This window comes from Lynx rufus, unplaced genomic scaffold (assembly GCF_022079265.1).
Source record: "Lynx rufus isolate CCGP_SWC_20201006 ecotype Redwood Valley unplaced genomic scaffold, mLynRuf1.p SCAF_4, whole genome shotgun sequence".
In the NCBI taxonomy this organism is placed as follows: domain Eukaryota; kingdom Metazoa; phylum Chordata; class Mammalia; order Carnivora; family Felidae; genus Lynx; species Lynx rufus.
Window position 1 is genome coordinate 163,339,638 of NW_025814856.1, and position 17,401 is coordinate 163,357,038.

The window sequence follows — 17,401 nt, forward strand, 5'->3', positions numbered from 1 at the left end:
ATCCAGCCAGGCATCCCAAGAGGAAAGGGCTTTTTAAACGAGAACATTTAATTTATAGGGACAATCACAAATTAGTATTGGTCAATTCTTGGAGTTCATCTCCCCAGGGCAGAAGGTGGCCCCGGTGTAACCGTGTGACTATGTAAGGGAGGCCCCACAGGGAGTCGTCTCTGCATGCCATGTCCAGAAAGATGGAGGTTCTCTCTCTCCTGAAGCCTAGTGAGGCGGCCTCTGGAGTTTGATACTGCCAGAGGGATATGGACGGTGTACATTAAGAGACTTGTTGTGTGTCCTTTGGAGTTTGGCTTTGCTGCCTGGTGGTCATGGGATACATGAAAGCTGTTGCTTTGCTCTGTGGAGGGAGCAGAGTATACATGGTGGTGGAGGTCTTGGACGCAGTCAGAACTTTCACTAACAGGGGGGCAAAAGTATGTGTTCTTCATATATCAAATGGGGCCACATGGGAGGGAGGCACCCAAAGCCAGTTTGAAGGGGACTTTCCCAGGGGCCCAGCAGGGATCCCAGCAGCTTGTATGTGCATCAGAGTTCTGGAAGTCCGGCACTAGGAACAGACGTTGAAGCAAGCGATGGGAGAGGAGAGAGTGGCCTTCTGTTGGGCTTATGATTTCAGATTCCCAGAGGAGACTCTGAAGGCTATTAACAGTGTTGCATGGGGAAAAGAGCCACTAAGAATGCTGCCACTGTCCCCCCACCAAGGCCAGACTACACTTGACTCATCTTCAGTGTTTCTGCCTCTTCTCCTCCATCCCATGAAGAATCAGAGCCAAGGCAAGGACAGGAGGAGAATGGCAGCGTGGGGAGAGCTCTAAGCAGCACTGTCTACACTGCAAGTTCTTCTCTGGGAGCAGGCACATGCCAGGGATGCCAGGGACAGTAGAAGATTTACCCTTCAGTAATATTTTTTTTAAAGTTTTTGTATATATATATATATGTATATATATATATATATCTAACTTGATAATTTATTGTCAATAAATTGTCAAGTTAGCTAACATACAGTGTATACAGTGTCCTCTTGGTTTTGGGGGCAGATTCCTATGATTCGTCACTTACATACAGCATCCAGTGCTCATCCCAGCAAGTGCCTTCCTCAATACCCATCACCCATTTTCCCCCCTCCCCCACCCCCATCAACCCTCAGTTCGTTCTCTGTATTTAAGAGTCTCTTATGGTTTGCCTCCCCCTCTGGTTGAAATTATTTCTTCCCTTCCCTTCCCCCATGGTCTTTTGTTAAGTTTCTTAAGCTCCACATATGAGTGAAAACATATGACATCTGTTTTTTTCTGACTGACTTATTTCACTTAGCATAATACCCTCCAGTTCCATCCATGTTGTTGCAAAAGGCAGGATTTCATTCTTTCTCATTGCCAAGTAGTATTCCATTGTATATATAAACCACATCTTTATCCATTCTTCTGTTGATGGACATTTGGGCTCTTTCCATAATTTGGCTATTGTTGAAAGTGCTACTATAAATATTGGGGTACATGTTCCCCTGTGAATCAGCCCTCCTGTATCCTTTGGATAAATTCTTAGTAGTGCTATTGCTGGGTTGTAGGGATGTTCCACTTTAATTTTTTGAGGAACCTCCATAATGTTTTCCAGAGCGGCTGCACCAGTTTGCATTCCCACCAACAGTCAAGAGAGTTACCGTTTCTCCACATCCTCGCCAACATCTTTTGTTTCCTGAGTTGTTAATTTTAGCCACTCTGACCGGTGTAAGGTGGCATCTCAATGTGGTTTTGATTTGTATTTCCCTGATGATGAGTGACGTTGAACATCTTTGCATGTGTCTGTTGGCCATTTGGATGTCTTTTTTGGAAAAGTGTCTATTCATGTTGTCTGCCCATTTCTTCACTGGGTTGTTTGTTTTTTGGGTGTTGAGGTTGGTAAGTTCTTTATAGATTTTGGATACTAACCCTTTATTTGATATGTCATTTTTAAATATCTTCTCCATTGCATTGGTTGCCTTTTTGTTTTGTTGATTGTTTCCTTTGCAGTGCAGAAGCTTTTTATCTTGATGAGGTCCCAAGAGTTCATTTTTTCTTTTATTTCCCTTGCCTTCGGAGACGGGTCGAGCAAGAAATTGCTGGGGCTCAGGTCAAAGAGGTTATTGCCTGTTTTCTCCTCTAGGGTTTTAATGGTTTTCTCTCTCACAATTAGGTCTTTCATCAATTTTGAGTTTAATTTTGTGTATGGTGTAAGAAAGTAGTCTGTTGCTTCATTATTGGTATATAGAAAGGCAACTGATTTCTGTACATTGGTTTTGTATCCTGTGACTTTGCTGAATTCATGTATCAGTTCTAGCAGCTTTTTGGTGGAGTCTTTCAGGTTTTCCATGTAGAGTATCATGTCATCTGCGGAACGTGAAAGTTTGACTTCTTCGCCAATTTGGATGCCTTTTATTTCATTTTGTTGTCTGCTTGCTGAGGCTAGGACTTCCAACATGATGTTAAACAACAGCCATGAGAGTGGACATCCCTGCCATGTTCCTGATGTTGGGGGAAAGCTCTAACTTCGTTTCCAGGAGGATGGTATTTGCTGTGGGCTTTTAATATATGGCTCTTATGAAGTTAAGGTAGGTTCCTTCTATCCCGACTTTCTTGAGGGCTTTTATTAAGAACGGATGCTATATTTTGTCAAGTGCTTTTTCTGCATCTATTGACAGGATCATATGGTTCTTATCCTTTCTTCTATTTATGTGATGTATCACATTAATTGATTTGAGAATATTGGACCAGCCATGCAGCCCAGAAATGAATCCCACTTAATTGTGGTGAATAATTCTTTTGAGATGAGGTTGAATTTGATTTGCTAGTATTTTGTTGGGAATTTTTGCATTTATGTTAATCAGGGATATTGGTCTGTAATTCTCCTTTTATTGGGGTCTCGGTCTGGTTTGAGAATCAAGGTAATGGTGGCTTCACAGAATGAGTCCGGAAGCTTTCTTCCATGTCTATTTTTTGGAACAGCTTGAGAAGGATGAGTATTAACTCTGTTTTAAATGTCTGGTAGAATTCCCCTAGGAAGCCATATGGCCCAGGACTCTTATCTGTTGTTAGATTTTTGATAACTGATTCAATTTCTTCACTGGGTATGGGTGTGTTCAAATTTTCTATTTCTTCCTGTTTGAGTTTTGGTAGCGTGTGGGTGTCTAGAAATTTGTCCATTTCCTCCAGGTTGTCCAGTTTGTTGGCATGTAAGTTTTCATAGTATTCCCTGACAGTTGTATTTCTGTGATGTTGGTTGTGATCTGTCCACTTTTATTTGTGCTTTTTATCTATTTGGGTCCTCTCTCTTTTCTTTATGAGAAGCCCGACTAGGGGTTTATCAATTTTGTTTGTTTTTTCGAGAAAAGAAAAAAACTAGCTATTAGATTCATTGATCGGTTCTACTGTATTTTTTTTGGCGGGGGGGGGTTCTATATTTTTTATTTCTGCTCTAATCTTTATTATTTCTCTTTTGCTGTTCTGCTGGCTTTGGGGTTTCTTTGCTGTTCTGCTTCTACTTCCTTTAGGTGTGCTATTAGATTTTGTATTTGGGATATTTCTTATTTCTTGAGATCGGCCTGGAATGCAATGTATTTTCCTCTTAGAACTGCCTTTGCTGCATCCCAAAGGATTCGGACTGTCATGTTTTCATTTTCACTTGCTTCCATACAGGTTTTAATTTCTTCTTTAAATGCCTGGTTGACCCATTCATTCTTTAGTAGGATGTTCTTTAACCTCCATGCATTTGGAGGCTTTCCAAAATTTTTCTTGTGGTTGACTTCAAGTTTCATAGCATTTTTGTCTGAAAATATGCAGGGTATGATCTCGGTTCTTTTATATTTGTTGAGGGCTGTTTTGTGACCTAGGATGTGATCTATTTTGGAGAATGTTCCATGTGCACTCGAAAAGAATTCTGCTGCTTTAGGATGAAAAGTTCTGGAAATATCTGTCAAGTCCATCTGGTCCACTGCATCATTCAAAGCCATTGTTTCTTCATTGATTTTTTTTGCCCAGATGATCTGTCCATTGTTGTAAGTGGAAAATTAAAGTTTCCTCCAATTACAGTATTTCTATCGATAAGATCACTTATGTTTGTGATTAACTGATTTGTGTATTTGGGTGCAATCAAGTTGGGAGCATAAACATACAATTGTTAGCTCTTCTTGATGTATAGACCCTGTAATTATGATATATTGCCCTTCTTCATGTCTTGTTACAGCCTTTAGATTAAAATCTAGTTCGTGTGATATAAGTATGGCTACCCCAGCTCTCTTTTGACTTCCAGTAGTATGATAGATGGTTCTCCATCCCCTTACTTTCAATGTGAAAGTGTCCTCAGGTCTAAAATGGACCCCTTGTAGACAGCATATACATGGATCTTGGGTTTTGTTTTATCCATTCTGATATGTTATGTGTTTGGTTGGGGCATTTAGTCCATTTACATTCAGAGTGATTATTGAAAGATATGGATTTAGTGTCATTGTGTTACCTGTAGGTTTCATGCTTGTGGTGATATCTCTGGTCCTTTGTAGTCTTTGCAGCATTCCACTCACAGAGTCCCCCAAAGGATCTCTTGCAGAACTTGTTTAGTGTTCATGAATTCCTTCAGGTTTTGTTTGTCTGGGAAAGCCTTTATCTTTCCTTCTATCCTGAATGACAGCCTTGCTGGATAAAGGATTCTTGGCTGCATATTTTTCCTATTCAGCACATTGAATATTTCCTGCCACTCCCTTCTTGCCTGCCTAGTTTCAGTGGATAGGTCTGCTACTACTCTTATGTGTCTACTCTTGTAGGTTAAGGCCCGTTTGTCCCTGGATGCTTTCAGAATTTTCTCCTTATCTTTGTATTTTTCCAGTTTCACTATGATATTCTGTGGAGAAGATCTATTCTTGTTAAATCTGAAAGGAGTTCTCTTTGTCTCCTGGATGTGGATGTCCATTTCCTTCCCCAGATAAGGGAAGTTCACAGCTATAATTTGTTCAAGTCAACCTTCTTCCCTTTTTCTCTCTCTTTTCTTCTTCTTCTTCTGGAACTCTTATGATATGGATATTATTATATTTCAGTGAATCTCCTCGTTCTCTATTTCTCTCCTCTGGGTCTAGTATGTTCTTATCTCTCTTTTCCTTGGCTTCATCATTTTCCATAATTTTATCTTCTATTTCACTTAATCTACCCTTTGCCTCCTTCATCCTTGCTGTCACTGCATCTGGTTTATTTTGCACCTCATTTACAGCATCTCTTAATTCGTTGTGACTATTTCTTAGTTCCTTGATCTCTGTGACAATAGATTCTCTTCTGTGTTCTATGATTCTTTCAAGCCCTGTAATATGACTATCATTCTAAATTCTTGCTCAGTTATATTGCTTATATCTGTTTTGAGCAATTCTCTAGCTGTCATTTCCTCCTGGAGTTTCTTTTGAGGAGAATTCTTCCATTTCATCATTTTGCCTAGTTTTCTGTCCCTTATGTGTTTTAATAGCTTCTTATGGGTCTTGCTCCTGTGAAGACTATTATATTAAAACAGGGGGTCATAATGTTGTCCAGGGCCTGGCCCTGGTATTTTTGGAGTGTGTTTTGTGCTCTCTGTCGTTTAGACTCTGATTACTTTATCTCCCTATTCCTAGTGGTGGTTTGGACCTTCCATCAGGAGTGCTTTGATTTGTTTGTTGAAGTATCCCTGGAAAAAAAATTTTAATGGGGGTGGTGGTGGTGTAAGAGTCCTTATCCCATACAAAGAGAGAAATGACAGGGGCAGGGAAAAGGAAAAGAAAAAAAAATTGACCAAACCGAGATCAGAGAAACTTTATGGCTTAGTCCATAGAGAGAGAGAGAGGAAAATAAAGGAGATACAGAAGAGGCATAAAGAGAATAGATTAAAATGTCTGCTTAAACAAACCAACAACCAGAATAACCAGCATAGAGAAGGGAAGAAATAAGAGGAAGAAGAAGAAGAAGAAGAAGGAAGAAAGATGAAAGAAGAAGAAGAAGAAGAAGAAGAAGAAGAAGAAGAAGAAGAAATATATATGTGTATATATACATAAAATAAAAATTGACCAAGAATCAAATCAGAGAATGCAAAACTACTAGACCAATATCTGATGGTGCCTTGTATCCAGTGCCTGTGCTGGTCTGGAGGAGGGACTATCTGGTTCAGTCAGTGTTGAGTCTTGGTCTGTTAGACACACATTTACCAGGTGCAGAGGGGCATGCTTTGGTGTGAGCAGGTCCACCTCCACTGTGGATCCATTGCCCATTCCCTGAAGCCCCACGTTGCTGGTGATGGGGAGTAAAATGGTGACACCCCAGTCTCTCCTCCCCAGACCAGGCATCCTAGACCACTCTGTTCAGGTCGTCCTCACAGTGCCAAAGGGGCACGAGTGGGCAGTCTGTTCTGCTCCAGGATCCTGGGTCTCCCAGGCAGTTGGCTAGGATTCAAACCCCAATGTCTTAAAGGATCCTGCTCCACGTGCCCCAGTTCTGGCATACTGTCACTCCAGGGTATGGTCACAAAGGGCCTCTGGGTGGTGGGGGGGGTCCTGCAGTGTCCTTTGTCCTTGGAATGGCTATTTGCCTTCTTCCCACAGCACTCAAGGGAGGGGATTGTTCTCTCCACCTGTGCCTGGGAGCTGGCTACAGAGCTTGGGCTGGCTCCCCTCCTCCCCAGGTACACAAAGAGGCCGGAGAAAGCCCTGCAGTTAAAAATTGGTTCCATGGGGCGCCTGGGTGGCGCAGTCGGTTAAGCGTCCGACTTCAGCCAGGTCACGATCTCGCGGTCCGGGAGTTCGAGCCCCGCGTCAGGCTCTGGGCTGATGGCTCAGAGCCTGGAGCCTGTTTCCGATTCTGTGTCTCCTTCTCTCTCTGCCCCTCCCCCGTTCATGCTCTGTCTCTCTCTGTCCCAAAAATAAATAAACGTTAAAAAAAAAATTGGTTCCTTCTCCATTTTTTCTGTTCCCCAACCCATGTTTTTTCTCTTGTCCAAATACAACCTTCCACTTCTGCAACCTCTCTTTCGCTTTCTTTTGTCTTTCTGCAGAAGGGATCCCTCCCCTCTGTTCCTACGCTGCCTTTTTTATCTCTCCCAGTTTGAAATCATGCACCTATGGCCCATCACATTGTCCCCATAGGCCCCTGGAGATATTTCTGTCACTCTGTAGCCTGGATTCCTGGAATTTCAAGCCTTCTCGCCTCAATACTTCTGTGTTTGAGGGACGAGGGAACTTCAGATTCCCTTACTTCTCTGCCATGTTAACTCCTTCTGAAAATTTTTTCAAGTGTTTATTTATTTGAGAGAGAGAGAGAGAGAGAGAGAGATAGCATGAGCAGGGGCAGGGCAGAGAGAGAGGGAGCCACAGAATCTGAAGCAGTCTCCAGGCTCCAAACTGTCAGCACACAGCCCAACGTGGGGCTCAAACCCATGGACCTCGAGATCATGACCTGAGCTGAAGTCAGACACTCAGCTGACTGAGTCACCCAGGCGCCGCACCTGTCAGTGAAATTGAGAGTGTGATTATTACACTAGATGATTTGAGTACATGAATGTGACCAATAGTGATTGGAGAGGTTTTTGCTTAAGGCAGAACCTGTGTAAGGTTTCCTTCAGGTGGCATGGATGGAGCCAGTGTGAAGGGCCGATGGGAGGAAAGAATAAGTGTCTTCTCTCCCTGTCCTTGTGACATCCCTCTTATTTAATCACAAAGTTCCACACAGGAGGACTTTGATGGAGAGGAGATTCCAGTAGAGAAGAACCCCAAGATCTTGCCGATCCTAATTCCTGTAACTGAGGTGTGTGTTTCCTATGAGTGTAGCACTGGGAATCCAGGTGACAGGCACTTTGCTCATGCAGAGAACTGACAGGAAGTTCCCACATCCCACCAGGGAGGGACATTTATGTGTAAATCACAGAGAATCTAGAGATTCAGAGAGGTGGAGTAGGGCCTCCAATATCTCAGGTGGGTCAGGGTCCCTCTGGGCCCTGGGCCTTACTTATTCAAGGTCAATCAGACCCAAGACTTGACCAGCTAAAAATCTGTGCCAAGGAGTGTCCACATGCTTGAGTCCGAGGAGAGGACAGGTGGTCAAGAGCACAGCAGGGAATGGACATGATCTTTACATCTGTGTGGGTGACTTTGCCGGCAAGCTTGTGGCGTGGCTGGGGCTAAATTTCTGAGTACACTTAGAGACCACAACTTGGTCTTTTGAGAGTGAATTTCATTTTTGACAGTCTCAATCTGGTAAATAGGGTGAGTGACCAAAGCATGCTAGTGTTTGGAAGCAAAAAGAAGCTCCACATTAGAGACTTGTCTTCCATTGTCTCCTTTAACTCTGAAGATGACTCTGCTGAGGGAGTTTCAGAGACGTTGCGAGTGATGAGCCCTGAAGATGCATGTTCCAGAGGCAGCGATCATTTGCCAAAGTGCTGTGCACATAGTCCATGAACAACAACCCAGAGTGCATTTGTAATCATTTGTGAATGTGGATGTAAGGTTGCATAATTTCTGGCATGTTTTAAAACAGTGCTCTATCTATGTTTATTTCATTTTATTTATTTATTTCGGCCTCGTCTATGTTTATGAACAAAAATACAAAATGGAATATCTGAGGCAAATGTTCTGAAGTTCTTTCTTCCTGTTAAGAAGTATCTTGATTATCTGAAATTCTTCCTAAGTTGGACTGCATTCTCTGGGGTTTGGGATCAACAATTACCATGTTTTAGAAGGTGGCATTGATGGTAAGAAAACTTTCTTCTTAAGGACCTGAAGCTCTGATCTAGGTCTGGCCATGTATAATATCATGTCATCTGCAAAAAGTGAAAGCTTCACTTCATCTTTGCCAATTTTGATGCCTTTGATTTCCTTTCTTGTCTGATTGCTGATGCTAGAAGTTCCAACACCATGGTAAACACAGCGGTGAGAGTGGACATCCCTGTCGTGTTCCTGATCTCAATCCCTCAGAAATGCAAGCAATTCTCAGGGAATACCATGAAAAATTATATGCCAACAAGTTGGACAACCTGGAAGAAATGGGCAAATTCCTAAGCACCCACACACTTCCAAAACTCAAACAGGAAGAAATAAAAAATTTGATCAGTTATCAAAAATCTACCAACAAATAAGAGTCCTGAACCACATGGTTTCCCTGGGGAATTCTACTAGACATTTAAAGCAGAGATAATACCTATCTTCCTAAAGCTGCTCCAAACAATAGAAGGGGAAGGAAAACTTCTAGACTCAACCTTTGAAGCCAGCATTACTTTGATTCCTAAACCAGACAGACACCCAGCAAAAAAAAGAGAACTACAGGCCAATATCCCTGATGTATATGGATGCAAAAATTCTCAGTAAGTTACTAGCAAATCAAATTCAACAGCATATAAAAAGAATTATTCACCGTGATCAAGTGGGATTCATTCCTGGGCTGTAGGGCTGGTTCAACATATGCAAATCAATCAATGTGATACCTCACATTAATACAAGAAAAGAAAAGAACCATGTGATCCTGTCAATCGATGCATAAAAACCATTTAACAAGATTCAGCATCCTTTCTTAATAAAAACCCTGGAGAAAGTCGGGATAGAAGGAACATACTTAAACATCATAAAAGCCATTTATGAAAAGCCCACAGCTAATATCCTCAATGGGGAAAAACTGAGAGCTTTCCCGTTGTTTTTTTTTTTTTTTAATAGCAACTCAAGCGGACTAAGACAGTGTCTACGTTTTGATAAATGCTCACACACACAAAAATGTTTGTTTCCCTTTGCCATGAATCCACTTTATACATAAAACACTACCAGTCAATGCACTATTTTTTCAAGAAAGAAAAATGCATCCAAACTACTATAATGAATTAAGGACATTTGAAAGTTAACCACATTTATTTGAATAGTGTACACATAGTCAAAAGTGACATCTAAACTCTAAAAGTGAACTTGAGCCTTTGCAAAGTCGATACAGTGTCCAAGGCGTCCTGAGTCATTAAGACTCGCAGTCTGAAACTCCACGTTTCCTTTGAAATTGGGTTTAAGTTCCCCTCAGCGCCTTGACCCAGCCCCTTTACCCGCCAGGCTCCCCGCGTTTGGAAGGGCAGCGCCTTCAATCTGGGCCTGGAGCCCCCCGCTGGAGAAGCAGCAGGACAAATAACAGTGCGCCCCCCAGTAGCAGAAGCGCCAGCGGCCACCTCCGCCTCGCGGCCTCCAGCCAGCGCCGCCCCCGCCCCCACTGCCGACCCCACCCCCTCCACAGACCGCGGGCCGCCAGCCGCGCGGCCACCAGGCGGAGCGTGTCCTCGGGACGCGCGTGGCGCCCGGCCCACGCCAGGCCGTACACGTCGTCGGTGAAGGGCGCACCGTCGTGCTCCAGCGCCAGCCGCTCCACCAGCGCCAGCAGCTCGCCCACCTGCGCATCGCGCTCGGCGCCCTCCGCCCGGTTGTCCAGGGCGCACACGCGGCCGCCGCACTCGGCCACCAGGGCCCGCAGCGCGCGGTTGTCGGTGGCGCGCACGTAGTCGTGCAGCGAGCCCCCCTCCAGGTCCTCCCGGCGCGTGAAGACGAGCACGGCGCGCGCCAGGACGCCGGCCCCGAACAGCTCGCGGACGCCGCGCGCCGCCTCCTCGTCCTGGGCGGTGAAGCGGCCCAGCTGCGTGACCAGCAGCAGCGCGTGCGGCCCGGGCGCCGAGAGCAGGTAGCAGCTGGCCCGCTCGGTGCAGTCCGGGTCCGCGTGCCGGCCTTGGGCGGTGAAGAGGTCGGGGGTGTCGGTGACCTCCACGCGCCACCCGGCCCAGCTGCGGCTCCCCAGGGCGCAGCTTCTGGTCACCGGGGTGGCCGCGAGCCTGGACGGGAAGAGCCTGTGGCCCAGGATGCTGTTGCCCGTGGCGCTCTTGCCCACTCCGGTCCTGCCGGCCAGGATGAGCCTGAGCCTGCGCTCCTGCGCGAGCGGCTGCTGCTGGTCGTCCGGGTCCTGGGAACCTGTGAGGACAGAGTAGGCGTGGGCCGCCGGCCTGAGAGCGCGCGTCCCGCTCCGCAGGGGCTCCGGGCTGCCTCCTGAACGGAGGAGGGCACCGACGCCTCCCGCTTCCGCTTGTCCAACCAGGCCTTTCCCAGGCGCTCTGGTTAGAGCTTGTGCGACTCCGGGGGCATCTGTAGCCACCTCTCTTCCATCTTTGGCTCCAGTGCGTGCACCTGCCCCCCAGTCCATGCTCCTGCACCGGGTGCACACTGCTCTGGAGGGTCCCCCTCGAAGGTCGCAGGCCATGACTTCAGCTGACATTGCCTCTGGTCGTCCGCACCTTGCAGAGGTGCTCCGTGCTTGACGACTTCCCAGGCCTCTGCCAGACTTCTCCCTGGGGCATCCCAGCGAGGAGATGCGGGAGGGCACAGAAGGCCTGGGAGTGAAGGGCTGTCTGGAGTCCCAGACACCCCGGGTTGGAATCACAGCCCCGCATGTGCCAGCTGTGGAACCTTGGGCCAGTTTAGCCTAAGCGTTCAACGTCTTCTGCATAATGGGAGGGGTGACAGACAGTTGTGTCTCCCAGGGTTGCTCAGAGTATTCGGTGACAGGATCTCTTTGCTTCTTCCCTTCCTCCACTTCCCCTCCTCCTCCCTCTTCTCTCTAGGAAACTTGCTTCCAGTAAGACACAGTTAACCCTCCATCCTTGTTCACAGACACAGTCTACCTGGTAAACCGTGTTCCCTCTAGTCCATGATCTCAACCCTCCACAACTTCTGTGGGGATCAGAGTAGATGTATTATCCTCATTGTACCCTTTGGGACCCAAGGCACAGGCTAGTCAAGGCACTTAATATCCTACAGTAGGGCAGGGGCAGAGGTCCAGCAAAAATACAAAGCTGGGGCTCTAGCTGTTTCACCCCAGCATGGGGACATGTCTAGGATTGTCTCTGTTCAGTCTTTTTTTTTTTTTTTAATGTTTATTTATTTTTGAGAGAGACAGAGACAGAATGTGAGTGGGTGGGACAGAGAGAGAGGGAGACAAATCTGAAACAGGCTCCAGGCTCTGAGCTGTCAGCACAGAGCCCAACGTGGGGCTCGAACTCACGAGCTGCGAGATCATGATCTGAGCTGAAGTCAGACGCTCAACCAACTGAGCCACACAGGTGCCCCAATGTCTCTGTTCAGTCTTGAGTTAGCCCATGACCTTGGGACCCAGAGCTGACACCTAGGGGCATGTACACACTGAGATCAGTTCTTACCATAGGCATTTTCTTCATCCCTGGCCATCTTGCGTCCTCCCATGCCCACCTGAAAGAGTTCCAAACACAACCTGTTAGTTCCTTCATTCCTTCAATCATTCATTCATTTATCGAATAGGTATAACTCCCTTAGGTGGCCCAGGCAAGGTCCAAAGAGCTGGTGACATCCCAATGAAAAGGTCATGCTTCCTGCCCTCCGCTGAACATCAGAATTTGGGGAAGAACCCCGGAAGGACCTGGTTGGTATTGGAACCAAACCGTGCGATCCTTTGGTGAGCCTCGTTGGTCCTTTCAGGGACCCTGAATGCAAATGACAGAGTGGAAGTGATAACCCGTCCTGTGTGTCAGTGAGTGAGCCTTAGCTGAGAATTTCCCAGGTAATTTATGTCAGTGGCATTAACTGTAGGCACAAAGTTTTCCCAGAAGATTCCACAGCCAGGGGAGACTTTGGAAAACCGTGAGAATCAGAAATTCTGCTCAGTGACATAGGGAACCACCTTAGGGTGGTTGGCCGGGGATGGGCCGAGGGGGGGTTGGGGGGGGCGGGGGACAAGAAGAGAGTTTGCAGTTTGCTTTTGAAAATTGGGAAAGATACCTATCTCCCATGCTGATGTGAAGAAACTGTGATCTACTCTCCGAAGACCAAAGAATTTGGCTTGTGTCATTTGTGTAAATATGACCTGTGTGCTGGAGAGATGGGACACTCCCTTCCGGCTCCTGGTGTTCCTGCCCCGAATCTGAGGCCTCTCAATGTAAGCGATGACCCCAAGTCTGGCAGGATTTACTACAGCTAGCCACTCAGTGATGGAGTCTGCTTGATCTCACGAGGACCTGGTCACAAGGGCGCAGCTCTGCTCTGTCTGCTTCGCCAGCCCTGTGTCCCAATCACGCCCCTTCTGGGTCAGCTGCTCTGCAGCGGACAGGTTTCAGGGCCTTTCCAGCCCACCTGTGCGCTCACCCCCATGACCACTCCTTCTCTCCCACGTTTCTGTCTGAGTCCTGTCTGTGCTTCGCCATCCATTTCAAATGCTACCTCTTCATGGCAATACGTGGCTACTGCGGGTGACCGTGCTGTGTCCCATGGGCAACACACAAGGACAAGCAAAGGGAAGGGTTGATTGATAACTTGTCTCTGACCCGTTAGATGACAGGTTTGTCTTCTGCGTAACACCCCTTTCGGCTCCCCAAAGCCCTTGGTAAAGTTGATCCCACAGGCCTCAGGTGAGTAGTGATCTTGTGTGTAAAAATTAGCAAACTCCCATAACTGACTGCACAGCAGAACTGAAGAAACAGCCGGAAGATTCAGTGCAAGGAACAAGAATTTAGCTAAAGCAAGAAGTCCTTATCGATGACGCAACTGACCAAGTGTGCTCTAGGAAATCCACCGGACTCCTGGCCCCTATGGGACTTCCCAAAGGTTTGTGATGGTTTGGGATGGGATTTGAAAAATTCTTCCAGAGTTTCTTAGAGCTGACATCTGGGGTTTAGAGGCTTGGAGTCACTGACTGATGTAGAACATGGAGACTCATAGCATCTTAAATGCAATTGGATATTATGTAGTCCCCTGCTTCCTGAACCTGCTGTCTTTTGGAGGTATCTATGGGAGTCTTTAAAATATATATTTGACATTTTGTTTCATAGATGTGTAGTTTAATAAGAAAAAAGGGGGTGCCTTTGTGGCTCAGTCTGTTAAGTGTTTGACTCTTAATTTTGGTTCAGCTCATGATCTTATGGTTTGTGGGTTTGAGCACCACATGAGGCTCTGTGCTGATAGCACAGAGCCTGCTTCGGATTCTCTCTCCTTCTTCTTCATGTGTGCCTCCCCTGCTCACATGTCTGTCTAAAAAATAAACAAACAAACAAATAAATAATAAATAAACGTTAAAAAAACGGTATCTCTCACCCCTCCTCCTGAAGGATTTTCTTATTAAAAAAGGTTATTTTACTGTTTACTTATTTTTCTGAGAGACGGTGAGACAGAGCTCGAGCAGGGGAGGGTCAGAAGGAGAGAGGGAGACGAAGAATCCAAAGCAGGCTCCAGACATTGAACTGACAGCACAGAATCCATCCCAGGGCTCAAAGCTTAATGGACCAAGCCACCGAGGTACCCACCCCAACCCCCTGAGTGATTCTAATGCATTGGGTCCCTGCTGTGAGTTTGTGAGCCATTCATCCTGTCCAAGCCCTTCATTTATAGCCAGTGTGTGGGGATGAAGAGGGCTCCAGCCCACAGAGCCCTGGGCAGCTTGGGTGGGGGAAGGGATGTGCAAGGACACACAAGCACGTGTACTGCAGAGGTCTGAAGACCATGTTCATAACTGTTGCTGGCTCCTGCAAGTCCCTGGGGGTGCACAGGGCTGAGGAGGTGGAGGGTGTGATTGGGGCTCGGCTCACAGACACGATTTCCACTCTGTGATGTGTTCTGAGGTTAGACTCACTTGTTTGTCCTCAGAAATGTCTCTCTCCTTGGCTGCACATGCCCTCAGAGGGAGTGTCTGCAGACTTCTCCAGCGTGCTCAGCCCTGACAGTGCTTCTAGCAAACACCTTTCTGACCAGGCGAGGAGCAGGGCAGGACGAAATATGTAGTCCCAAGTAAAAGTGTGTGCACTCCACGGCTGGAGAAGATGCTTACCTTTCTTCTTCCCTTGCTTGTTCTGAAACTCAGAGCTCCCTGAAAAGCCTGCAAGGGTGAAGTTATTCTTTCTAGATCCCGCTCCCCTTCCTGGGAGGTAGTAGAATGCAGGTGCCCACTCAGTGAGCTGCAACCAGGCCCTGAATTCCTTAGAGCCCTCCTACCCCCTCCCACTTCCTCCACTCCCCTCTGTCCAAGGTGGCTCCCTTCCTCCCCGTGTGTGCTCACCTTCCAGCAGAAGTGGTGACAGGCTCTGCTGTTGGCTGCAGAAACCCGCGACCTGGTGCTGTGCCTTGGGTTGTGAGTACAGAGGCTGTTCCTGCCAGCACAGAGCAGGGAGGAAGTCTCAGAGCCCAGGGAGGGAGGGCCCAGTGGTGCCGATTTAAAGGGACAGGACATGGGCCAGCGAGGGGTGCCTTTGTGTTGTTTCCACTGTGCAACCCACCCCCTGCTTGGGACTGTGCTGATCTTTTCCGAAGGTTGCCGTGGCACCACATCTTGTTCCCGGGAGGGGCTGTAACCTCAATGAAGGGCAGTTTAGACTTCTGAGGCTTGTTCTCAGTTTTGGCCGCTGCCCACTACTCTTATCTCCAGTTGCCTTTTGCTTTTTGGGTGTTTTCCTAGCAAATGGCCTCTTGAGAGTCTCCTTCCCCAGGAATCAGGGAGGAATCCTTGACTGGACATCAGCGTGGACAGGGCCACCAATGTGGTCCTATCTGCCAGTCTCCTCATTCCTAAAGAAAAAGAGGTCTTTTCAGCTATTAAAGATCAGACAGCAGGAAGAGGATGGAATTTTCATAGGAGACTTAGTTCAGCCTCAAGTTGGTATCTCCGACCCAAGTGTCTGTTTCTCCTCTCAGGAGGTCATGAGAGAGGAAAATAGCCGTGAGTAAAATAGCCAGACAATTGTGGAGAGAAGGCTACAACAGCGAATGGTGCTATGTGCCCTGGACCTGGTTTGTTCTGGAATCATCTCTGCGAGCTTGCCTAACTCCCTTACGGTTTCTGGAGTCAACTCTCCCCGTGTGTAGTGAGGGCTTTCAGTTAACCTGAAGCTAATACTCTGGGGCCTGATTTTTAGCCAGTCTTGCCAGTTCATTCTCTCTAGTGAAGATACCTCACCCATGGCCCTCCACCTTATCCCCCCACACCCTATCCAGCTTTATTGAGATACAATTGAAATGTAACACTGTAATTTTAAAGGGTGCAATGTGTTGATTTGATACACTCCATATTGCAAAATAATTGCCACCACAGTATTATTAGCTAACACCTGCATCACATCACATATTTACCATTACTCGTTTTGAGTGAGAACATTTAAGATCATCTACTCTCCTGTAACTATTAAGGTATGATACAGTGGTATGAGCTATAGTCACTCTGCTGCACGTTAGATCCCCACAACTTAATCATCTTATAACTGGAACTTTGTACTCTTTGACCAATGTCTCCCCATCCCCCCATCCCCCAGCCCCTGGTCACCACTGTTCTACTCTCCATTTCTACCAGTTTGGCTTTTTATAATTCCACATAAAAGTGATATCATACAGTATTTGTTTTTCTGTGTTCGACCTGTTTCGCTTACGATAATGCCCTCGAGTTCGACCCTGTTGTTGCAAATGACAAGATGTTCCTCTTTCTTTTCACAGAACTATATATATATATACCCATAGATGGACCCTTAGGTTGCTTCCACATCTTGGGTATTGTGAGCAATGCTGTAGGGAGTTTGTGAGTGCAGATCTTTCTTTGAGATCTTGCTTTCATTTCTTTTGGATAAATACCCAGAAGTGGGATTGCCGGATCAAATGTAATTCTACCTGTAATTTTTCGTGGACCATCCATACTGTTTTCTACAGTGGCTGCACCAGTTTGTGTCCCGTGCACAGTGCACAAGGATTCCCTTTTCTCCACATCTTCCCTAATACTTGTTACCTCTTGTCTTCTTGATGATAGCCATTCTAACAGGTGTGAGGGGATACCTCATTGTGGTTTTGATTTGTGTTTCCCCTGATGATGGTGATACTGAGCACATATCCATGCACCTATGTGCCACCTGGATGTCCTCTTTGGGAAAATGCCTGTTTAGTTTCTCTGTCCTTTTTTTAAAAAAAATTTTTTTCAACTTTTTAATTTTATTTTTGGGACAGAGAGAGACAGAGCATGAACAGGGGAGGGGCTGAGAGAGAGGGAGACACAGAATCGGAAACAGGCTCCAGGCTCTGAGCCATCAGCCCAGAGCCTGACACGGGGCTCGAACACACGGACCGCAAGATCGTGATCTGGCTGAAGTCGGACGCTTAACCGACTGCGCCACCCAGGCGCCCCTCCTCTGTCCTTTTTAAATAAATTGCTTGGGTTTTGCTATTAATTTTATGAGTTCTTTATGTATTTTGGGTATTAACCCTTTATCAAATATATGATTTGCAAATACTTTCTCCCATTCAGTGGGCTGCCTTTTTGTATTGTTGATGGTTTCCTTTGCCAGGCAGAAGTGTATTAGTTGGATGTAATCTCACTTGATCATTTTATCTGTCGCTGCCTTTGCTTTT

The 17,401-nt window shown here is 46.4% G+C and overlaps 2 protein-coding genes across 7 annotated transcripts in view; one reads left to right on the plus strand and one right to left on the minus strand.

Annotated features, from left to right (window-relative positions):
* Positions 1 to 15,180, minus strand: part of LOC124525083 (GTPase IMAP family member 1-like) — a 43,078-nt gene extending 27,898 nt beyond the window's left edge. Inside the window, exons 1-4 of one of the 6 annotated variants that reach the window (XM_047097553.1) lie at positions 15,075 to 15,180; positions 14,847 to 14,894; positions 12,214 to 12,262; positions 9,865 to 10,972 (exon numbers count right to left, since the gene is read on the minus strand). In XM_047097553.1, coding sequence (XP_046953509.1) covers positions 10,101 to 10,972; positions 12,214 to 12,256 — 915 coding nt within the window. In that variant the 5' untranslated portion in view covers positions 12,257 to 12,262; positions 14,847 to 14,894; positions 15,075 to 15,180 and the 3' untranslated portion in view covers positions 9,865 to 10,100. Of the gene's footprint in view, positions 1 to 9,864; positions 10,973 to 12,213; positions 12,263 to 14,651; positions 14,818 to 14,846; positions 14,895 to 15,074 lie in introns of those variants that run through there. The other 5 variants (XM_047097552.1, XM_047097548.1, XM_047097549.1 and 2 more) reach the window with 5 other exon arrangements.
* Positions 1 to 17,401, plus strand: part of LOC124525088 (GTPase IMAP family member 8-like) — an 82,972-nt gene that overhangs the window by 45,344 nt on the left and 20,227 nt on the right.